The sequence below is a fragment of the Hakea prostrata genome, chromosome 4, assembly GCF_041222555.1.
Source record: "Hakea prostrata isolate BN-2017 chromosome 4, UWA_Hpros_2, whole genome shotgun sequence".
Classification (NCBI taxonomy): Eukaryota; Viridiplantae; Streptophyta; class Magnoliopsida; order Proteales; family Proteaceae; genus Hakea; species Hakea prostrata.
Genome location: NC_142603.1, coordinates 43,990,088 through 44,014,474, shown reverse-complemented (window position 1 = coordinate 44,014,474; position 24,387 = coordinate 43,990,088). Strand labels below are relative to the sequence as shown.

Here is a 24,387-nt window from a genome sequence, read left to right as displayed (position 1 = left end):
TGTGATAGAATTGGTAAGATTGTCCATTGATTATAAAGATTTTGTTGTAGGATTGTGAGAGAAATCGCCTAAACATTGCAAGAAATAACGTAAAAATTGCAAAAAAAGGTGAAAATATTGATATATCGCGGAAATTGGCGATATCCCACCGTATTGAATTTTGGTGCTAGGTTCATTTTTTCCAGGACCAAAATCACCGAAATTTGGCGATTTTTCTTACCTTGGATAGAGTGTTTTAATTGTAAAATTATATTTATATCCCTTAATTTGGTATAGTTTTGGTATATACCTACAGTATGAGTACCTGAAATTAGTATCATATCATACTGAATTTTGAATGGTGCGGTATAATGCAGTTTTAAATAGCACGATTCAGTAAAGTTAAACGGTTTCGATACGAAATTGACACTCTTAAGTAGTCATAATTTATTGTAGATCCCACGGGTGTTTATGTAATTTTCTCATTAATTAATCAGACTGGATTATTTGGTGCAGGATAAACATCTTCACACAGCGTGCACCTTAAAAGCAGCCAGCAGATCAAATGCTAACACTCGGGTTTATGCTTTCTTGGCCTTCTCCCCGACTTCTCGCATCGGATTCTCTCTCTGTACGGTGCCTTTGAGTTTTTAAAACAAGAATTCAAATACAGTTTTGCCCTGAACATGTGAAATTTCAAGCGGAATTCTCTTCAGCTTCCATCTTCGCCAATCTTGATTTGATTAATGTTCAGAACCCTAATAGCTGCGTGGATTTCCATTCCTGGGTCGATATGATGCTCTTTGTCCTTTTCATTCCATCAACTTTTTAAAAAATTCGAAATTTCGCGTTTCTCTCAAAATTCAGTTTCATATTTTCAAGCTTCACAATGCCGAAGTTGTTGATAAATTACAGGATCGCATGAGTTTTCCTGTTTTTTAATCACATTTAGTCTCCTTCACCGTTTTATGTGCTGCCCTTTTACTGCATGACGAAAGCTTTATAGGGTTATATTTTCTGGTTCTCAAGTTCCTCAATATGCTTCCTTGGGGAGGACTGAGCTGCTGCTTGAGTGCAGCTGCTCTTTATCTACTCGGGAGGAACAGCGGAAGGTCTCTTTACGAACTTACCTTTTTTCTTTGTTGGGTATCTATCTCCTTTTTTTCAATCTTTGGGTGCTAAAGTTGCCCACTTTTTTTGGTTCAGGGATGCGGAAGGTCTTAAGTCGGTTACTCGGGTGAGCCATTTGAAGGATTTAGGTATGTCCAGTTACTTTTGAAAGTGTTTTGCTATTGAACTTCTGAATAATTCTCCTTGTCTTTCCTTAAACATAACCAGAGATGATTGCTTTTTGAAATCTGTTTATATTCTTCGTGTAATATGGTTGAACTGAATCTGATGTTGAAAAATTCAAAATACTAGCTTTATGTTATTGTTATTGGTCAATATCATTTTGGTTGGGGCCTCCATTAATTAGAATATGCCGTGACCAGATATTACTGCAAAAAAATACTGCCTTTTTGTGCTGTACATGTATATTAACTGCTAAGCATGCCTCCGGAAAACTGGATATAGATGCTGGGTTTACATTATAGAGAAAATAGCCTGCAAAATAGTGCATAATAATATTTGATTATGTGTAGTTCAATCTTCTTTTCCTTGTGTTACTCCTTCCGTTACCCCACCCCCCATCTGCACTAAGAACCATACTCTGTTTTGTTTGTTAGAACCTTCACCCATAGCGTACCATTAAAATGACATTATCATCTTCATTCATGTCGGAGAGTTATGGTTTTCCTGCACCTGCTTGATGTCATTTCTACTGCTTTTCATGTTACTCTTCGTGATTCTAAACTCCATTTTTTCCATTTCCTTTTTCTTCTTTTCAGTGTATTTTCTTTTCTCTTCTGCACCTTCCTTTTTTCTTCTTTTTTTCCCCCTTTTTTCTCTTTGTTGTTTATGTGCTCTTCTTATCTTTTTTTCATCTATACATTGACTTCTTCACCCCTTCACCTTTCCTTCATCGTCAACATCATTCTCATGGTTGTCCTCTTACTCTTCTCCATTCTATTCTTCTTTTAAGATTTATTATATTTAATGTCATAATATTCCAATGTTTGACCCTGCTAAAGGTGGGAGTCTTGTATATTTGGTACAACCTTTACGTATATCTCTTTTTCTTTTTGTCATTTTTGTGCTGCTATCTTCCTTCTCCTTCGGCACATGCAGATTGAAAAAAGTACCAATGATCCATGAACCCAACCTCCCCCAATCTTATTTTAAATGATGAGTTCTTTTTGGACCATCTGTGATTGATGATTTTGGATTGGCTTATAAATTTGTGTTCTTGTGCATTTCAGCACAGCTCCTGGATACTGCAAGCAAAGTTCTACCTTTGGTTGTTACGGTTTCTGGACGAGTTGGCTCAGAGACACCAATCCACTGTGAATATAGCGGTTTGAGGGGTGTGATAGTGGAGGAAACGGTATGAAGACCATTTCCTTTTAACCATTAGAAGTGTGTGGTTGGATACTGTTACTTGGTTTTTGAATGCCCTATCTTTTTTTTCTCTTCAGGCAGAACAGCATTTTTTGAAGCACAATGATGCTGGTTCTTGGATACAAGACTCTGCATTGATGCTATCTATGAGTAAGGAGGTTCCTTGGTACTTGGTGAGTACGTTATTTGCTTAGCATAACCCATAGATAGGTGAATTACCTCTTTTTCCCTTAACATTGGGTATTGCATCTGACTTCTAAATTAATAGCTGTCAAAATTATGCTATGATGATTTAGTCTGCTGCTTGGTGTGGATAATTACTACTTAAAAGAGTCATCATTTCCTTAAAGGTGCCCTTTTCTGGTTTTCGTTGAGAGCTCTTGCCCGTAGATGTAGAATCCAAGGCCTCTTAAGCAGTTCGCTCTTAGTCGTAGCTAAGGAAAATAGTTTTCTCTTGAAAAATGTCATGAATGCTTCTCATTTGATGGCTATAATCAACCTCAAAAGCTCAACATCACTGCCAAATGCCCTTTCTCTCGCGAACAAAATGACTTCAGGTGTTCACAGGCTGTGCAAAAGGAAAACTATTTATCTGGCCATTGATTACTGAGTTACCTGCCAAAATGGCCTTTTTCATTACGCTGGGCATTTGTCTATGGGCTTGTCTATCAAACAGGTTGATAGAGATTATGTTCCTAATCTAAAAGGTTGCCAAACAAATCAATCTTGGTCACAATTTGATGTCTCCTAAATTGTCGGATCCTTCTCATCTGATTCGTCCCCCCCCCCAAATTATTCTTTCTAACAACATTCCTTATCTTGGCATGAAGTGACATTTTTTTGGGGTGGGGGGGGGGATGGCATGAAGTTACATGAACAGCCAAGAAGAGAGAGACATTCCTTGTTCGACAAAATGTCCCGGATTGTGAAGTCTCTTGGGATTTTTGAGCTTTGGGTTAAATTTGACTCAATGGCCTTGGGTTCTTTTAGGCTGTAGAGGCTGCAAAGCCTGCAGTCCTTGGTTTGTTCAACAAAGGTGGATTGCTCTTCAGTCCTTTGGTAGTGCCATTCAGTGGAAGATCAACCATTGCATTAGAGAGGCCAACCCAGTTGGTGACTTCTTGCCTTCTTGGTAAAAACTACGAACATTGTATCCTTTCTACACCAGTGGTTTTCCTCCATCCACTGGTCATGATTTAGAATCTGATGGCCTCCTACGACCAATATTTGAATTTGCTTAATTTCTGTCTGTGTACTGTCTTCCCCTTGTCAAATGATTATTTCTAGGCAGGAAGAAGGCTCTTTATTCTTTGTTTTATTTTCTAATCTTCTTGCATTTCTCTTCTTCTTTTAGGGAAAAAAAGAGAAGAAAAATAAGTCAAGTACCATCAAAGACAAACTTCTTCTATGCTTCCACTGGATATGATTGTCCTGTCTGTCCCAGAGAACTCCTGATTTCAGGCCACTATAGATGTAGCAAAGTTAAAAAAAATTGTTGTAGAATTAATGCTCTATAAAAAAAAAAAAAAAGGAAGGTGTAATGGATTATTAGCAAAATTTTTAAAATTGGCTGTATAAAACATTTTATCAGAGAAAAGGGAAAGAAAGTTGTATATCGTTGCGACTGGGTACATTAAATTTTAACTGGTTTTTCTGCCTTTCAATCCAATTCGCATTAAATTTGCCAGAATCTGTCAAAAGAACCCTAGAATCAGCCCTTAGATCTAAAATACAGAGATCTGGGGTTATTGGCAAATTTGGCATGAATCAGCCACATTAGATTGATGCTTGAGGAATTGTAGAAAAGAGCATGCTTGTACCTTGCATGTCTTGGAAAAGGATATTTGTCTAAAAGCTTGAGAATTTTTTCAAACAAAAAGACAAACGGTTTAAGCTAAAATAACGGTTTAGGACACATTTTAAACCAGGATAAGCCATTGACTGGTTATGCTTATCACTTTATTCAAGTTTGGTTGATTGGCCCATGTTTTATGGATAGGCTCTCCCATGATATAGCCTTGCAATCCTTGGAAAATAATCCATCAGACCTTCCAGTTATCTTCTACTTAACTACTATATAATGCCCACTTTTATAGGTGATAAGTCATAAGACAAAGCAAAACCTAAAACTGAGATTCACTCGTTATTCTTTCTGAAGTCATAGTGTCCATGTATTCTTGGTGCCAAGTTAAATCGTGCCTTATTGCCATATAATTAAATTTTTTTTTAAAGAAGATCTCTCCACCTTGAATGTTTTAATTATCAATGTTTATTAGGATGATGGAACTGGCCGTGTTTATGTTGTGGGAGCTCGCGGTGCTACAGGCTTGGCTTTAACTATTGCCAGTGAAATTTTTGAGGAGTCTGGGCGATCTCTTGTTCGTGGTACAATGGACTATCTCCAAGGCCTCAAGGTTTGTCTCCATCATATGGTGCTTACAGAAGTTCTAATAGAGTTGAATTGATCTTAGTTGATTTTGTTTGGGTTCCTCAGATGCTTGGGGTAAAGCGGATTGAAAGAGTTCTTCCGACTGGTACTTCCCTGACAGTTGTTGGCGAGGTATGTCTAATAAAATGTAAAAATGGATCACCTGCAAGCTAGAGAGGTTATTCTTAATCTGGGAAAACCAATTTCCTTCGCTGTCAGTGATAAAATGGTGTTGGTTGATTGCATTGTTTGCTGTGTTGGCATTCAAATGTTGGAGAAATAGTGTCTATTTTCCATGATTTTCTGTTCCTGTCTAAAGTATCAGTCCAATTATGCTTATGTTTATTTAAAAAGAAGGTTTGATCGCTGCAAATATGAGCCTCTTAACACTGGACAGATTGGATCCATTGGATGGATAGGATACTGCTTGGGTTACTAATGTTGAATGTTTTAGCCATCTCAATCATATAGCTTATCAGGTGTGACTTCCTTGTCTATATGTGTTTATAAGATGCTGTTGATCATTCTGGTGGTTAGATAGGGTACCTTGTGAATCAGGCATGTGTAAGTTCCAGTCCTAGTTATCTAATGTTTGATCATATGGCTTTCCATGCGTTGGTCCTTTTTGATTTTCCAGCAATTTTAAGCTGTCTTGTGTTAGTCCAAGTTGTATTGTGTATTGTCCTTGTGGCATTATACTTGTGTTGAAACCAAGGTCCACATGTCGGACCAAGTCGCCGTGTCGGTGGCTGGCGACACCATCGACACGGCGACATTTCATCGACATGTCGGTGACTTTTTGTAGGGTGTCGAAGAAAATTCGACCCCTGATTTTGGATGGTGTTTAGAGTCATTTTGGCTTGAATTTTGTTGTGTAACCTAATTTGATGCTAATAAACACACTAGGAACATTATTTTGGCATGAAACATCACTTAATCTAAAGTTTTTGATTGGCACATGTTTGGCTATATGCGGGCAAAACTGAAAGTTTGGAAAATTCATATAAACTAATGTAAACATGCAAAGAGAACACAAATACACAACCAGTGAATAGATGTACTAAAGTTTACAAATTATGTACAAATTACAATTCATTATACAATATGTTGAGTATGGCTCATGCTTCACATTTTGTTGCCGACGGAAACGGGGGCGGGCGGGGGTTCGGGGAGGCCACCCCGGCGGGGTGTGTGGGCAGCGCCCTCGGAGCCTATAGAGGTCGTACGTTACCTTGGAAAAAATTGAACGAAAAATCGGAGAAAAACCGAATGAATTTTTATTAAATATGTGTATCTGGTGATATATCGCCAAAAATCTGATTTTCGGCGATATATTGCCGATTTTCTGTATAAGTCGTGTTGCTGGGGGGAGTCGCCCACAGCGACACGGCGATATATCACCGACACACTATACCGTGGTTGAAACTACTACAAGTTAGATGGTCCCCAATTACTCGATAACACTGTTAAGAATGTTGCTTTCTTCCAGTTAATGATGCTGTTATGAATGTTTCTTTCTTCATAAAGGTTAGACAGATTGTTGCTGATGAAATTTATTTGGTTGATTTGGGTAGTAAAACCAAATGAACAGTGAGAATTGTAGCAGAAACAGATTTGACCTGACAGTGCTTTTACCATAGCTTGTGCATCAATCTATTGGGCAGATGTAAAAAATTAGCAATAACCATGTATTTCTCATGGGATAGTGGAAATTACCTGTCATTTTACCAGCCTCTGGACCCTCTTTTTGGGATGATAAAGTCTAATGTCTGCTTTGATGGCGTTTGAGAAGGATAAGCATCAACTTTTGGTATGTATATATATATATATATATATATTTTTTTTTTTGGGGGGGGGGGGAGGGGGGGGTAGCAGGAAAATATGAAAGCTACTCCCAGGTGAATTACATTCAGAAATATATGATCATTATGAGCTTCACATGTTCAGATGATCTTTTGTCCATCAGATCATTTGAATACATTCTTGTAAACAAATGACTGTTGGAAAATTGTATGCTTAAACTGCTTCCCCATCGGTACAGATTGTTCAGGTGATGACCCGTCTATGGTTATCAGCAAAATGTGGCTCACTAGGGTCAAAAAAAGCAGACTTCATTGTTCCTTACACTGAAGGAGGGACAGGGTGTGTAATCAACCAGGGTTTCCAGTAGATATCCCAGTTATTATTATTAGATATTTATTTTATTTATGACTCTGAACACCCTGAAAAAATATTTTGCTGTACTGTCTACGGAGGTCATCTCTTTGAGTGTTACACTTTGACCTGAATCGGTTTTGACAATTACACAATTCCTGTTGCTTTCCTTTCGCTTTCACTGTATGTAGGCCATTCTTCCTGAGGGGGAAAAAAGATTCCTCTTCAATATTAGGGAAACAATCCGTTGGGATATGTGTTTGTTGGTGCATTTTGCATGTTACAGTATCTTGATGCTGGAGATACAAGAGAAGGATCCATCTAGGCATCAGTGTTTCATGTGGTTTTTGTGGGCAGCTGTTGATCAATATTTATTATTGTTTTGTGCACATCAGTGGCGGTGTTTTTCTATCATCAAAATTTCAGTCTAGAATTCGGTTTGCCTTTGTTTTTTATTTTTGCTGACTGACTGTGTGCAAGGTTGCCCTGGCTATTTATATTTTTCTCTGACTTTTTTATTTTATTTTAAAATTTTGTAATGTTCATGATGTAGATGGTAGCGCCTGTGTATTGGTTGTCAGTACTGCACATATGTGCTGTTTGTGTTAACGTAATGCATCTTGGTAGAGTACAGGGTAATGAGGTGATGTATGGTGGCATTCCAAGGCAGTTGAAGAGGTTAAAAGGTATAGGCAAGATTTTAGATGAGTGAGTAGGCACCCTTTTGGTAGTGACGAAGATGTCCATGTTGCTCTTGGAGGAGAAGTCATCCAGGGGCATTTTTAACTACCAGATTGGTGATTATGTCATTCACAAAGGTCTAATACAACTCACAGGGATATTTGGTCATTTGACAGTGATGTGGCATGTTGGATGTGATGTTGGAGCATGAGATGCTTTATATGCAGCTTATACTGGACAAATACAACTTATACTGTAGGATGGCGAGGATATACTGAGAAGCAGTTTGGAATGTTGTGTATGCTAAAAGCATGCAGCTTATACTGTACAATGGTAAGGATATACTGAGAAGCAGTTCAGAAATACTGTGGAAGGGCAAACGAGTATGGAAAGTGGCAAAGGAGTACATAATAGCATAGGAATACGAGGTGCATTGTGGAATTCAAAATTCCTGTACAAATAGTATTGGATTTGATTATGTGGTTAGTCACTTTGGTAGTGCTCAGTGATATGGACATATGGCTGTAAACAATGCTTTAATTGGAGCTATAATGAAGTAGTTATAAACTAGATTCTATTTTTGGTTATGTTGTTCGCTGGAATCATCAAGGGAATGGTATTTGGGTAAATTAGATTATGCAATGTGGTCTGATCCTTTTTGTGTGGCCGATTTGAAGAGCAAATATTGTGTTGTCACATGGAGTAGAATATCCAATCTTATACATCTCATTCCACTTAAAATTCAAAGTTCGAATGGATGGTTAAGATCATTCTTTTTATGGTCCAACCAATGAGAAAGTGAAACATGGTCTACCACTTCTGCCATCCTCTACCATGGCTATTTGTCACGAATCTGACCTTGATTTGACACATGAGCTGTGCAAGAGAAGGTAAGTTTCCTTTTGGGTTTTTCCTTGTCCATGTACTTATCTAGCCTTGACCTTGTTCTGACAGCTTCAAAAGGTGATATGTTACTTTATAAACATCTAATGATATTGATTAATGTGAATCTCATACACTATAGTCCCCAAACTTTCATGTAGACTCCTAGGTCATTGCACCATCATATTAGATTCTTTTTGGAGGCGAGGCCTATGAATGGCTGAACTTACAATTGGCATATCTTTCTCATCTGGACTCGGATTTAAGTGATTTAAGTTGCATACTTTCGAGCAAGGAGAGCTTTATCCTCTAATGGAGAGCAAACAAAAGGGACATTCATTGAAAATTATGGATTTTTTGAGTTGAAGATCCCAACCCTTTATGAAATGTATTGAGGACATCATCGCTCATCCTCTTGAATGTTTGAAGACATCTTGAGATGTCCGAATGATGGCTGTGCTCCATTGAATGTTTGGGTGATGCATTTTGAGTGAGGGTTGGCAAGAAAATGCAGAAAACTCTTTCCCCCTTGTGTTGTACTCAATTGAATCTATCTCCATATACATTCTTGCAAGGAAGAAATTTCGGTCGAAATGGAAATTTCAACCAAAACTGGACACTTTTTATCTGACTCTTGGAAACTCAATTTCGAGCCTCATATGCACTCAAATTGATTTGGATTCTTGCATACTACCTATTTCAAGCATAATAAACACTATATAATTACTAGTTTACTAAAAAAACTATTGAAAATGTAACATCCAACATTCCAAGAATATAGTACATCGAGAAGAAGCAAGAATGTTATTACTTACAATTCTGTTTTATTCAAGCCTCAAGGTCTTCCTCTTCCGTTTGCACCCCATACAAATGACAATACAAGTCCTATGATGTTCTTCCCATATGGTTTTGGACGAAGTCAACAACTGCATCTCTATACGTGGCCTCATCCACATGCATAAGATTTCCTGACGGTGGGAAGTTGTGAATCTCCAAACAAGGAACTGGTGGTGGTGGGCCTTGTGGTTGTGGAATAGAGTGGAAGATCTGCTCAACAAATGAAAGAGCACCTTGGCTCTCAGGAGAAGGATAAGGTCCATAATGATAAGGTCCCGATGGCTGACTCCGATAGGTGATGGGTTGTCTAGTGGGACCAGTCCAACCATTAGCCATCACAGTCACTCCATAATGATTCCACATGGGCTTTGATCCCTTAATGTACTCATTTTAAGTCCTCTCTATGTTTAGTCAAATAGACATTATATATCTCATATAGAGTGGGGCTTGTACACCACTCCCAGCCTTGCCTATCTCCTCAATCATATCTTTATAGTAGGGCCCTGGGACTGTATGTGTTGGAATACTATGGTAATAAGTCCATTTGGAGAAAGCCATCCCCCAAAGATTCGGATTTGTAGGATGTACTGTCGAAGCTTGACCCCTTGTAGGGGCCCGTGGGATAGGAGCCTCTTGCCTCACACTCTGAGTCCTCCTCATAGGGGCTTGTGGGATGGGAGCCTTCTGCTCTTTAGAGGACCCACAACCTAGACCCCTCTGTTGCCTCCTCATGTCATCAATCTTCTGTTGCTACCCACTCATCATCATCGCCCTCCTCAGCTGATCGGCCTCTGGATCAGGGTCACACTCTCCTGGCTCATCCATACCATAATCCTCAGGATTTGGAAGGTCATCTAAGCAGGCATCCTCGAACTCATCCCTCTGTATTCTCTTCTCATTCCTCTTTTGCTTTCCACCACTAATATGAGGCCATTGCCTTCTTGACCTCTGCGGGCACCCTGTTACATCCCTGTTGCCACCAGCTAGATGCACCTTCAATCTTAGTGGCCCCACCTCCTCCTATTTGTTTCTTGCAGTAATTACACTCGCTCTTCCTCCTATCAGCTGTCAGTGGCCTCCCATGTTGCCAAGCTATGTTTAACATCTTTAATAGAGAGTGCCTGATACAAGAAATACACACTAAGTATTTTGAAAAGCTCCACAATATGCTCCAAAAATGACATACATGCTTCTAATAATAACCTCCTATTTTAAAATATATATATAAATATTTTTTAATATATAAATATATTTATAAATATATATAAAATACACACAAACTATCTTAAAAATATCCACAACATGCTCAAAAATTGCATACATGCTTCCACTAATACTCTGCTATTTTTAAATTTAAAACAGAAATTAATTAGTTTTTTTAATATTTAATTTTTTAATTATTTAAATATATATTAAATACAGTAAAATTACATAATTAACAGAAAAAAATTAATTCAACACCATCATAGCAATATGGTGTCTCAACTCTCACATACATTCATTTGAAGCTTATACATGTACTATACATATACATTTTTAGCAATATATATATAATTTTGTAAATAATTTTTAATAACAGAAAAATAAAAAAATAGTAGGAAGAATCAAAAAAATAATTTTGACACTACAAACTCATAGATCAACACTCTAAAGTAAACATACATAAATTTGGAAGCAATCTAAGATGATTTAAGGCACAAATGAAACAAAAATAAAAAAAATGAGGAAGTTGGTTACTCACCTTGCAAGATTTGAGAAAATGCACAAATGGAGGAGCAAATCTAGTGTTTGAAGGAAATGGAGTTGTAGGAAATTAGGTGTAAAGAGGGATGAAAGCAAGAGAAATAAAAATAAAAAATATTCAAAAACAGTCGAAATCTCCAGGGCGATATCGCTTGATATGTTGAAAAAGGCTCGGTAGGTTGAAAATGAGTCAAAATAGGTTATTTTATAACCCGCGGAAGTGTTGTTTCGGCCCGATATGGTATCGGGCTGAAATTTCGACTTGTATTGGTAGATACGAAACGATATATGACATATTTCGTGCCTGTACCTGTATTTCGTTTCGATTTGGAATTTTGTAGACATTTCGGTCGAAATTTCGACCATTTCGATCAACTTTTTTTCCATGCATTCTTGTATCCATAGTCCTCCATTAAAGCCTGCTAAAATGGAAGGAACATATTGTAACCAAATGTGCAAAGGTTATTGTACAAAAACCGAGGGAAAAAGAAGTGAAGGAAGAAATGAGACAAAGCGTAGAAGAAGTTAGCAATAATCAAAAGAGGAAGAAGAGGGAGAAAATCTGCCAAGAAAGTAAGTGTTGTGTTTTATATGCTCACAAGGTTTTAATGAAAACACCTATGAAGGAGGTAGGGAATAGAAAGGAAAGAAGGATGAAGAAACTGATGGACTAAATTGTTTCCTATGCTGCCAAGGAACATCTAGACTTGAAAGATCTACTTGAGCTACCAGTCATCTCATCTTATCTTCGGAATACCATGATCAGAGACAATGCATGTTCTAACCATTGCCTCATCTCTTGGCTTGTCATTTTGATTATGTGTATTCACTTTGTATTCTAGATAGTTTGAGATATTGTCATAAACTATGCTAGATGTGCTTTCATTCTATGGCATTTTTATAAGCCCAATTTTGTATATCTGGTTACTAGTGGGTATTAGGAAACCATTTGGGGTAAAACCCTTGCCTCTACTTTTAGGGGTGGAAGTAGGTTGGATGTCCTGAGCCATAAGTGTGGCTAAAACATCTTGTGCCATGGGTGCCTCCTAGATATATTCTAGGTAAACGGGTGAAGACATAGCCTTTGTATCACAAGGGTGGAATCTAGCGATGAGTAGATGTTGAGGTCTAAGAGACCATTACTTTGTGACTGTAGGTAAATTGTCGAAGCATGTGTATTTGTGTTATGGATGCTTGCTATCTTTTGTATTTGAAGTTTGTGGTTTGTAGGATGGGTGTAGACACTTAGTAGCGCCTTTAAGTTTGACTGTGGTGTGTACACACCATAGTTCAAAATTTCACTTCATCTCACCCTTTGGCGAGACGATCGAACTACCGAAATTTTGCTGAAATCACGGCAAAAATTCAGATTTTTTTTTAAAATATTTTGACTCAATGTTTTAGTGGGTTTTTCTTTTGTGTTTTTTTGGGTGGTTTTTGGTGTCTAGCCTATTTGTGGCCAATAAACACAATGGAAGTGCTAGTTTTGCCTAAAACCTAACCCGAAGTGGTGTTCTTGTCTGGACATGCCTGGTTGTTTGTGGGCGAAACTTGAAGCTTGGAACATGCATTTAAAAAATGTAAGTATCGATATTTTGCAAGACAACACTAAGATTTTAATTAAAATGCAATAACGAATACAAGAAGTAGAATTTAATATACAAGTATGCATCGTGCTGAATCCGTCCCCTGGGTTATGGAGTACTCTTAGTACCGGACATAAGCACGCCATGACATGGTACGGATAAGGTTACCCATATAGTTTGTCACTATCCTTCTCTAGGTAGCATCATCAACATTAAGTAGGTATCCTACCCTAGGGAATGTGTTGTACAACCATGGACTATGATCTGGTCGCAAAGTTGGCATAACAGGCTGTGCTAGTCTTGATCGATATCCAAAGATGGAGTCCACAAATGATGAAACTTGATCCATCTCCATATCCATTTGCAGACATACTATTGGAATTAGCAAATGAATTGTCATATGCTCCACCAATTCCATATCCATAGCCCTAGCCCCATACGATCCAACCCTTTGGAATTTTCAAAATTTCACCAATATTTTGGGGATTTCGTCAAAATTTCCAAGATCTCACCAAATTTTCCAAAATTACCGAAATTTTTGCAAGATTTTGCTGAGGTATTGTATTTTTTCACTTTGTGGGCCATTTCGTTTTGATAACTGATTTCTCTGAGATTTTGCAAAATTTCATACCTTGGTCCTTGTTACGTGACTGAGTATGTAGATGCCATTTGTGATACCTTGTGGCAGGCTGGCAGCATGGTATATTGAAAAGCAGCTTATACAGTTTCAAGTATAGGAATACTATGTGAAGCTATAGAAGTACTGAGACTTTGAGACATCGTAGTAAACTGAAAGGCGGTTTATATATACAGCTTTAATCAAGGGAATACTGTGCAGCGGTATAGAAGTACCTATGCTATAGTATGGTTGAATGAAAGATTACAGCATTGTAGGTGAGATAACTCTGAGCTGTAGAGAGCTATCATATTGGGGATTGTTAGGGCCCTAGGATGATGCCATGGGGAGGAGAGAGAATATTAGGGTTAGTTTAGAGGTAATAAATAGAGGGAAAACTGAGTGGAGAGGTATCGAATATCTTGGAGAGTTTTCTTGGGCAGCTGTAGGCTGAGGGCCCCCCTTGAGTGTGGGGGTGATTGGCACCATTAAAACCAGTTCTCTCTTGTAATTTCTTGCATTTTTGTATTGATTTTCTAAGACATTAGCAGGGTCTTATCAGGGATCATCAATGGGAATTAGGGAAGAGTTGTGAAATGAAGAATTTTGTGACCTGATTCACCCCCCTCTAAGTGTCAACCTGGGAACAACATTTTGAAAAAAAAATTACCTGATTTTTTCTCCTTTGTCACCCTCTTAACAAATCGTATCCCACCCCATGGATAAAAGTTCCTTCTTTGGGAGATAACAAATTATTGATAAATGAAGAAGCAAAATAAGTTGGATGCACCTTAGGAGACGATACATAAAGAGAATGGATATAAAAACAAAATGGATCATGTTGGAGGGTTGAAGATTGGTTTGGTTCTCTTGGGTAAAATGTTTGACATAACTAGGTAAATTCGAGTGTCTTAATTCTTATGCACATTTTTAGGGAGTCAGTTGTTTGATTATAGGATCTTCCCTTGACTCTTTATGTTTGTGCGATTATGCAATCATACATTCATACCATATTTGTAATATTCTCATGGTATGGAAAAAATGGGTGGCCACTGTCTTGTTGAGGGCAAATTCACCCTCTGTTTTCTTTCTTTCAACTGTATATTAAATTAAGGATCATGTATAGTGATTATATCTTGAGGAACTGTTGCCAACTTATTAAGTCCTTCAATTTCATCTTTATTGAATGAAAAATAAGATATGTTCAACATCATCAATAGAAATCAAAATATTACCCACTTGGAATGAATGACTCTTTGGGAGTTCCTAACTGATAACCTTTAAGTTACTTTGTATGGAATTAAAATCTTCCAATTCAATGGCCCACGATGCTTGAACAAAATTTTTGCCTTTGGGGCTGTGAATGTTTTTAGTCCATTTGAAGGTTTGTTTAGAAAAGTTGACGGAAAATTATAGACTTCATGGGAAGTCATAAAAAGTACTTCCTGGTTCCACCTAGAATCTTACTACATTTGGTGACAACCCCAGGGTATATCTTAGGACAATTCCAAGGTCCTAGATAATGAGACTATTTACCATGCACATCCCAAACTCCTTCGTATGTGTAGCGTCGGCATATATGTGATATACATTTTGAGGACAACTAATAGACTTGGCTCTATTACCATGTTAAATAAAGTGGGACAGCCCATGAAATACTGCTTGGGCGCCCAACCCAAAACCTAAGGCTTGAGGTGGAGATGGCCAAAGGGTATTTTATGATTTATGGCGCATCCAAGGTCCTAGATAACCCATATGAGTCTATATTTCTATAACTCCCAACGGCCCAAGAGGGTATGTGCAAAATGGAAATGTTGGAGAACCATGTATGTGCAGAACTGTCTGTTCCCTAGATGGCTGTCTACCCACAGAACTCTTTTGTATTAATATATTTTTGAACAATTTGCCATATTTTTTCTGCTCTGAAATTGTTTCTTTAGATCATAAGGTAAAAAACTAATGATTTTTTTTTTTGAAATTAATTGTTTATAATGGTTCAATCTATATAATCTTGTGGGTGAGGGTTCCAGGTTGAGGAGTTAGTGGAGATCTAGTCCTTAAATCTGTTTTGGAATATTGATTTCCAGTCACCATTTTTCTGAGATTCTCCTTGTACTTCCTGCTCAGGCTATTAAAGATGATGTGGGAACAATTCGGATTCAGCGACCACATAAAGGATCATTCTTTGTGACGCACAAAAGTATTGATCAGCTCATTGCAAATCTTGGGAAATGGGCAAGGTTATATCTTTGATTTGTTTTGGTGAAAAGTTGCTCTATCTATCTTTATCACCCGCCTTCATGCGTACATTTAAAGTTGTTTTTGACAGGTGGTACAAGTATGCTTCGTTGGGGTTCACAGTTTGTGGATTTTATTTGATCACAAAGCATGCTATTCATTATATCATGGAAAGGAGGCGTCGATGGGATCTGCAAAAAAGGTAAAATTGATTCATGTTTAATTATTTTGTGGCCTGGTGGAGATTGAATATAACAGCAACTGATGGTGGGTGCTTATTTAAAAAGATGCAAAATGTAGTTTTCGCAAGGTTTTCAAGGCGTCACCTAGGTGTCCTGACTCATTTTTGGGTCAAGGCGACCTGGTGTCGCCTTGACAACCTTGAGTTATCATATTTGCTATCTAGCATTTCAGCTAAAGAGAGCACTTAATTCCATGACGATATCCTAATCCTATGATGGAGGTGGTGGTGAGAAAATGGAATTAGTTACTTTTCTTTAGATCCATTCAGCTGCTGTATTTGTACATCCTCTAGATGAATCAGCTATCAATCGCTGAGAAAGGTTCTGAGTTAATGGCTTACTGCTGGCATAGCTGCAAAACGGAGACCTCATGGAGCAATGAAGTCCATGTTATAGAAAATGTAGCATCCTTTTTTTTATCTTGTTATATTGCAAAAAAGAAGTATTATTTTGCTGGTTGATGCAGGGTTCTTGCTGCTGCTGCACAAAGATTGGGGCAGGAGAATGAAGGTAGACTGCAAAATATCTAGTTTCAAAAGTATCAGTTGATTTAGTATAGTTCTGGAGAGACTTTTTTCCCTAGTGAAAATAGTTTCAGAGACATGAAAGTTCTATGCAGGATCAAATGGAAAAGCTGAAAATGGAGAAGATAATGCAAAGAGGGATCGCTTAATGCCAGATTTGTGTGTGATATGTCTCGAGCAGGAATACAATGCTGTTTTTGTTCCGTAAGTTCCTAAACAATTTGCCAGCCTTTTCTCAAAGAATAAAAGTTGCCATGATGTCCATGATTGAACTTCAGCTATTACTTTCCCTTGATATCCCTATCAGAATTTTCTGCTGAAGTTCCGCATCCAGATCTATCCTCTACCTCTGTCAGCACACATGGTGCATATGGACTCTTGGACAACTTGATAATCAAGTTTCCTTGACCATCCATACGATATATTGCATGATAACCACAGTTATCAAGCTGTAGCCAAGGTGACTGGGTTGGCCCATGTTGGCCTTGTCTGAGAGCCCTTTTACACACTACACTGCGAAATTATCTTGACTATCCATATGCAACATGCTACAGGATAGCCATAGTTATAGGTTCTGGCTTAGGTAACTGAGTTGGTCCAATAGGGTGTTTGTCATGGTTATCAAAGCGTCCGCCTAGGTGGCAAAGCGGTTTTTTAACCACTTAAATTGTTGCCGCACTCGGGCTGATTTCGCCGCGTTTGCTGCCGCGCTCGCCTTTGCGCCTATGCCGCCTGATGCTTCCGTTTCTTTTGTAATTTGTGCTTTATTTTTCTTTTTAACATTTATTCTCTGCCGTATAATTTAATATGTGAGCCTTTCGATCGGGCCCGTGCGCGTGGCTTGCCTTTCCTTGATATTTCTTTCATGACTTGAATCGGTTGGTCTTTTTTTCTGTCGGCTTGTTTGGTTGGAATGGTACTTTTTTCGTCTTGCGGTCGCCTTTTTGGCGCCTTCTGGTGTTGTTTTTTTCTTTTCTTTTTCCTTGTCTGTCTTTCTTTTTGTTTGTTTTGTGTTGTGGTGGTTTGTTTTTCTTTTTTGGTTTTTTCTTTGTGTTCTTGTTTTTTTTTTCTTTTTGTGTGTTGTTGTGTTTGTTTGTCTTTGTTTTTTGTATTTGTTTGTATTTGTGTTTTTTTGCTCCGCTTGTCGGCCGCCGCGCCGCTTGGGGGGACGCTTTGGTCGCTTTGTCGCTTTAATAACCTTGGTTTGTGTACAAGCTTAGGAGTTTAAATAGTTGTTTTCCTCTGGTTTTTCCCTGGATATGATATGCTTATTCTTACTCAAGAATATCTATTTTTTAGAAGTCATAATATGAACTAACACAGAATCTATTTTTAGATATATGTCCAGTGCGTACATGGATATATCTTTTTGCATTAAAACCACTTACATTTTTAATATGTTCAATATATCATTAAAACTGCTTACTTACATTTTTAATATGTTCAATATATCATTAAAACTGCTTACATTTTTCATATGTTCAACATATCATTTATTTTCTTTAAACTGTATAATCTTTTGGTAAAAGCCTTCCCCATGCTTCTAAACGTAAATTCCATCACATAGGCTTCTTTATTACTTTCTCTCCTATTTTTGTCCACGTGGACTCCATGTGGAATTGTTGATGACCTTTCAAAGGCAACCATTGGTTTCTTGTGGAGATTCCTTCCATGCTGGCAGCATTATTGTATTTATTACTGCAATCCACCTAAAACTGTAGTTTTTGAAAATTGTGGCCTAGGCAATGAGGAAATCCTTACCCAAGGCTCACCTGCAAGCCTTGGAAACCTTTACGTTGGGCCAGCATTTTGAGTTTAATGTCTTGTAGGTTGCTTGATCCTGGATGGATGGTAAATATGAATGTGTAATCAATCAAAGCCCAGAAACATAGATATCCTGGAAGACAGCTGCCACATTGTCCCACCATTCTGTGACGTTCAATCTTATAGCCTTCTTTGTTCCTGTGTTTGTGTGCGTGTGTGTCTCAAGGTTCAAGAATGATCTTTTCTTTGTGTTCTTTAGCTGTACATTTGGGACTTAGTGATTTGCTTGACAATGGAGAAGAGATGTGTGGTGGGAGGTATCGAATTGAGGCAAGCTGTGCAAGCAAACATGTAGTCAAGCCAGAGTCCGTTACCTATTTGCTGGCTACCTGTGTTGCCTATTTGTTGGTTTTCTGATGTATCTAGGGTTGGAACCCCCCCCCCCCAAAAAAAAAAGAGAAAGAAAAAAGGTCCCATGCCCAACTGTGAGCCAGGGAGGCCGAATCTATCCTAGGGTAAGAGTGCTCAATTCCTACCTCTGGATCGAGCTATATTGAAGACCAAAGTCTAATAGTTTAGTCTATTTTGAAAAGAGTCATAAGAGTTGTAAAGCATTGTTTCCTTTTAAGAAGTTCTATTTTATGGATAACTTAATTTAGGAAACTTTTATTTCCTTTTGGAGTCCAGTTTGTCTGTTATCTAATTTGTATTAGGAAACTTAAGTGTGATCTCAGATCCAAGGGCTGAGATTGCGTAGTATTAGATACTTTTTTAGAGTCCAATTTATATTGTGGTGGGGCCCTAGCCATCAGGGTAACCTAATAGGAATCTGAGTCTTATTAGAGTTAACTGAATTAAAAAAAGTTTTAACAGACAAGTCAAGTTTTGGGGATCCTGGGAGGAGAACCTACGGCTGGTTTAGTGTTTGTTTGTTCAACTTCAAGACTTCTGTCCACTGTTCCCAAGCATTCAACTGAAGTTCCCTGCAGTTCATCTTCAACCAAGTACTAAGTGCCTCCCCTAGCCCTTTCACTCCCCCTTCTGCTCGCAGCCATCCCAGCCCCTTCCTCTTAGTTTCAGACCTTGAAACCTCTCCCTTCCCAATCACAAATCACCCCCACCGCTTCCCCTCACTTTCCCTAAGCCCTAAGTCATTCCGCAAGTCCCTCTTTTCCTTCCCTTGTTTCTGTGCAAGCAGCAGCAATAGTTTGTTAAAAACCCTAATTCCCCAGCCCTTAGACCCCCAATACCCTTTTCTAGAATTGCACCAAGCTTAGGAAATACAACCCCTCAGCCCTTTTTAACCATTAAACCCTAATCTGAATTTTTCTGCAACTCATCTTCTTCATAGAAAAGTTGCAGAAAATTCAAATTTCCAGATTTTTCTAAAACTTCTCCTAGATCTATCTTAATCCTTTTAATAAAATCTTATTAGTATACTTGAACTACCAAATCAACATCCCTAGACCAACTACCAGCCCTAGCCAAAACCCTAAACCTTCCAATTGGCTGCTGCAACTTGTGTACAAGGTCCTGAAAGTGAACCCTAATTCTGGGATTACATCATTTTCCTCTTTTTTTTTGGGTGGTGGTGGGGGGGGGGGGGGTTGTTGATGTAACCCAACTCTAGGGTTAGGATCCTTTGAAATAATTCCCTAAAGTTTAGGTCAGAACCGTCCATCAATTGATCACCCAAATTCTATGGTTGATCTTAGGTAAAAGGAATATTTGTGGAAAGGGATATGGGTTGTTTAGGGAAAAATAAGGGTTTGAACCTTCCATCAATTGATCACCAAAATTCTATGGTTGATCTAAGGTAAAAGGAATATTTGTGGAAAGGGATATGGGTTGCAAGGGAAAAATAAGGGTTTTATTAAATTCCCATAGGATGATTTTGGATCATTATGGTTGATGTAAGAGTTATTTCATACTAATATGGGATGAAAAGGATTAATTTAAATCAGCTTGGGATGACTAGGGAAATTGTGGGAATGATTCTTGGGATGGATCAAAGTTCAAGGAGATTTTGGGAATGGATCTTGGGTAGGGTTTGAAGATCTTGGATGGGCAATCTTGGATCTTGGGAAATCTTTATAGAGAGAGAGGGAGGGTAGAAGGGAGGTGGGGGAGGTGTTTGGGTGTGTTGCTGGGGTTAGTAGAGGGGATCTAAGGGCTGGCAGGAGAGGGCAAGGGGAATTAGGGGGCTGCGATGGCAGGGGTTGGGTTTCCTAAGCTGTGCAAGAGAGGGAAGGGAAAGGGGAGGGGGAGGGGGAGGGCTGTGATGGGGATGGAGGTGGGAGAAGGGGCTGGGGGTGCTGGACTTGGTGGAGCTGCTGGTTCTTGAGGTTGAATGCTGCAATTGAAGGCAAGAAGCTGTAAGAATCCGTCGTGGCCCTCCCAAGAAGGCCAAGACCTAATTTCCCACAAGAGTTCTTCGATTCTTTGTTCACTACAGACTATCTTAACAATGAAAAGAATGGCTCATTTATAGTCTTACATCAAGAAAAAAAGAATTTAACTCTAACTAGGAGAGTTGACTTAGACTCAACTAGGACCTAGAAACTAGCTAGGGTTTCTTGCATAAGTTATGATACCCTTTACAATTAAATAAGTACCATGTAAAATAAAGAACTCATCTTGAGATAAACAACTCAATTATCCATAAAGACTTCTTAATGGGGGACAGAATAGAGAGGGAAGAAGGGATAAAGAAGAAAGGGGGAAGAAGGAGAAATCTGAGAAGAATCAAGCTTGAAGAAGGAGAAGAAGGAGAAAGAGAGACAGAGGGGGGGGGCTGCTGCAAACGCACAAAGCTAAAGCTTCAATTCATATTTTTCTATTCCATTCTCAATAAGCTGATTACAAGTGTTTAAATAACAAAACAAACATACTTGATACGAAACCAGACTCTAATAGGACTCTTAGTAATTTAAAACTAACAAAAGACTGATCCTACAAGGACTCTTAGGAATTTAAAACTAACTAAAACTTATCCTAGATATCCTACCCAAATAAAAAAACTTTGATTACATGATTTCCCAATAATAATAATAATTCTAAATTATCTCTAGACTCCCACGAAAACAGATCCTATTTTTCTCCTTGCAGCTGGAGTTTGGGCCCACCATTTGAATCTATTTCCATGCAAGCTAGACTTGGGGCCCACCAAATATGAAAAATATCATCTAGGTTACTGTTCACGCTACAGTAGCGTGAACAGTAATTTCTGGTTCTGGTTGTGCTGCATCAGTTCTACTTTAAAGAATGACTCCCTATGTCACCTGAACTCAACTACTAACTCGAACTAAGACTTTAAGACATGATTGGACTCTGAATATTAAAACCAAAATTCTGAAAATAAAATCAGCACTTAATTAGGCTGAAAATTGATGAGATTGCCCCTTTTTATGGTTCGGCCAGCCCCTGGTGTGCTGTCTTGGGCCTGCACCAGGATTTCAGCCCTGGGGTGGGCTCTTGTTCACATCAGTTGGTTTATAAATGGATAAAGTAAAAGTTCTTGTTTGCACTTATCATGGCTGATTTAATCAAAGACATTCAAGCTGAGGCTCCTTGGTGTATGCTCTCTGCTGATGATATTGTTTTGACTTTCGATAGATGAGACACAAGCTGGGGTTGATGTCAAGTTAGTCCTATGGAGATCAACTTTGGAACCAAAAGGTTTTAGACTAAGCAGAACAAAAATGGAATGTCTAGTGGATAACCTTTGGCCATTCTTGGACAAATAATGAGGTGGTAAAACTTGATAAGGAGATTCCCTACAACAAATATTTGGGGTACCTTTGTTCAATCATAAGTAAAGAAGGGGATATAGAGGATGGTGTTCTCTATAGAATGCAAATAGAATGGATGAAGAGGAGAGGTGTGTGTGGGATTCTTTTGTGATTGACGTATTCCTTTAAAACTAAAAGAAAAAATTTATAGGATTGTCGTGCAACCTCTTTTAACATATGGTGCTATGTGTTAGGCTGTTAAAAAGCTTTATATAGATAAACTTTAGCGAAAATGAGGATGTTGATATTTGTGAGTGGCTTTGTATAGATAAACTTAGTAAAACAACAATCTGGATGTTGAGATGGATGAGTGACTTCATATAGATAAACTTAGTAAAGCAAAAATGAGGATGTTGAGATGGTGAGTGGAAAAACTAGGAAGGATTAAGTAAGCAGTGATCTCATTAGAGCTATTTGGGAGTAGCTTCGATGAATGATAAACTACGAGAAAGTCATCTGAGGAGGAACAACGATGTTCAATGGAGGCCTTTAATGTCCCCATATGGAGAAGTGATTTAATCAAGGTTGAAGTAACCAAAAGAGCTAGGGGACCTTAAGTAACCTTAAGAGAATTGGTGAGAAAAGATACACATGATGACCGCAAATAGAGCCTGATTGAAAGGCTAGGATCCATATACCTGCCCCTGTTTAGTTGGGAAAAGGCTTCTTGTTGCTGGGTTGGTTTATAAATAAGAAAACTGTGGGCAGTGAGTTGAAGTAATCTTCCCTTACAAATTGGTAGGGTTGGATGGTTTTACTTTAATTATACTAGCTTCTTTACACGATTGGTAAAGTCTGTTTGAATTGTCAAACAATCTCATCTCCGACGGCTTCAAATGAATGGTTGCACTTAGGGTTGCAATTGGCCCTGCGCACTTTATTTGGTCCGGTGAACGGAATGATTCACTTTGTTTTCTGTATACCTTGATCTGAAACTCACATGTGGTAGTCAAGATGGCAAAGTCTTATGGTGTTATTGATTAAAATGTGTTAACTTTTAACGTAACTTCTGGTGGTGGGGAACACCACTCTGTTGGTTAATCCTGAAAGGACTTCATCCTTATGAGGCTTACTTTTCCACAATAGGGGTGAAGATAACAAAGAAGTGTAAAAGACAGTTTAACTGGTGGCATGTTTATCTCTGTTCTAGTTCTCTTACAGTCTTACTAAATGTTTCCCCTGCGGTTCTTTGATGATTTGCAAGTGCAAGACTGTTCTTTTACCCGTTCCAGAATTTTATATGCTCAACAAGTATTCCTTTTCAGGTGTGGTCACATGTGTTGCTGTACAGCATGCTGTTCTCATTTGACCAACTGTCCGCTCTGCCGGCGCCGAATTGAACAAGTAGTAAAGACTTTCCGCCATTGATAACAAAATTCTTGGCAATTCACTGATGCTTCAGTGAGCAGGGTGTAAAGGTCAAAATCTAGTATTTTCACGAACCTGCCAGCCGAGTTCTTCTGAAGCATTGTCCTTTGGGCATTAGAATCTGAATTGAAACTTCATCAACATGTGCTGCCCTTGTGACAAATACTTTTATCTGTCTTCTCAAATTTCTGATAAAAGGGAGGAGCTTCCTGCTGCAAATTTCTTCTCCAATTTGGAAATTCTGTAGAACTTGATATTTTTTTTTGTATATAAAAACCGAAGCATCGTATGGTGTTTATTATTCTCTTCTTATGTGAAACAGCTTACAGTGGTGAGGTTACGTATATTTGACCTTCTCCCTTCCCGGGCTCTGTTAAATGTGGGAGACTTGTGCACTGGATATGGTCCTTCAGAGCTTCTCAAGCATCTTTAATTGGATAGTTTGGCATCTTTTACTCTCTTCTAGGTCATTTTGAATTTGGAAAAGCAATCCACGTTTCTTTTTGTTGCCCCATTTCTTCGATTGCGTGCCATAAAATTTTAGATCATCGTCACAGGTCAGCTCAGCTGGTAGTGACCAATGCCTTCTGGTATGAGAGGTTAGGGTATTTTCCGGGACCAATCCTCGATCCTTTCCCTCTTCTGTAGCTTTAGTAATCCAAGGTTATCATTGACTAATTTGATTTTTTTAACCCCCCATAAATTTGTGTTTTTTTCTGTTTGTTGGGTAACCTTTGGATTCTTTGCCCTGCCATCCTGGATTCGTTGTGGAAGGTTCGGGTGTGTCCTTTTCGTGGTTTGTTGTCTTTATTTTGTGTTTATAGTGTCTTTTGAAAAAAAGGAAAGATGGGATCAAGGTCAAGTATTTATGTAAACATGGACTAATCAACGTTTTGCGTTTCTCCACGTGCCACAAGGCTTAGATGGTTGAAGTCCGTTGGATTGGAATTTAGAGATTATAAAATTTTGTTTTGATTGAACCAATATAAGCCAATAGTCAAACCAGTTACAGTGTACATACGTGAACCAGAAGGTAAACCCAAAACAGAAAATGA

General features: G+C 38.4%; 1 protein-coding gene across 1 annotated transcript; it reads left to right on the top strand.

Annotated features, from left to right (window-relative positions):
* Window positions 1–521: 521 nt before the first annotated feature.
* Window positions 522–23,888, top strand: DAL1 (E3 Ubiquitin ligase family protein). The gene is made up of 11 exons (XM_089153107.1): window positions 522–1,091; window positions 1,186–1,238; window positions 2,340–2,464; window positions 2,556–2,651; window positions 4,755–4,892; window positions 4,973–5,038; window positions 15,533–15,645; window positions 15,735–15,845; window positions 16,352–16,395; window positions 16,505–16,613; window positions 23,230–23,888. The coding sequence occupies exons 1-11, from the start codon at window positions 1,018–1,020 to the stop codon at window positions 23,330–23,332; spliced, it is 1,032 nt and encodes a 343-aa protein (XP_089009233.1). The 5' UTR covers window positions 522–1,017; the 3' UTR covers window positions 23,333–23,888.
* The last annotated feature ends 499 nt before the right edge of the window (window positions 23,889–24,387 follow it).

What these genes read in the sequence shown, in the direction of transcription:
- DAL1 (XM_089153107.1), top strand. Translation starts at nt 1,018, where the DNA reads ATGCTTCCTTGGGGAGGACTGAGCTGCTGCTTGAGTGCAGCTGCTCTT. An exon ending in CGATGGGATCTGCAAAAAAG is followed by an intron (nt 15,846 to 16,351) that starts GTAAAATTGATT and finishes TGGTTGATGCAG; the next exon opens with GGTTCTTGCTGCTGCTGCAC. An exon ending in TACAATGCTGTTTTTGTTCC is followed by an intron (nt 16,614 to 23,229) that starts GTAAGTTCCTAA and finishes ATTCCTTTTCAG; the next exon opens with GTGTGGTCACATGTGTTGCT.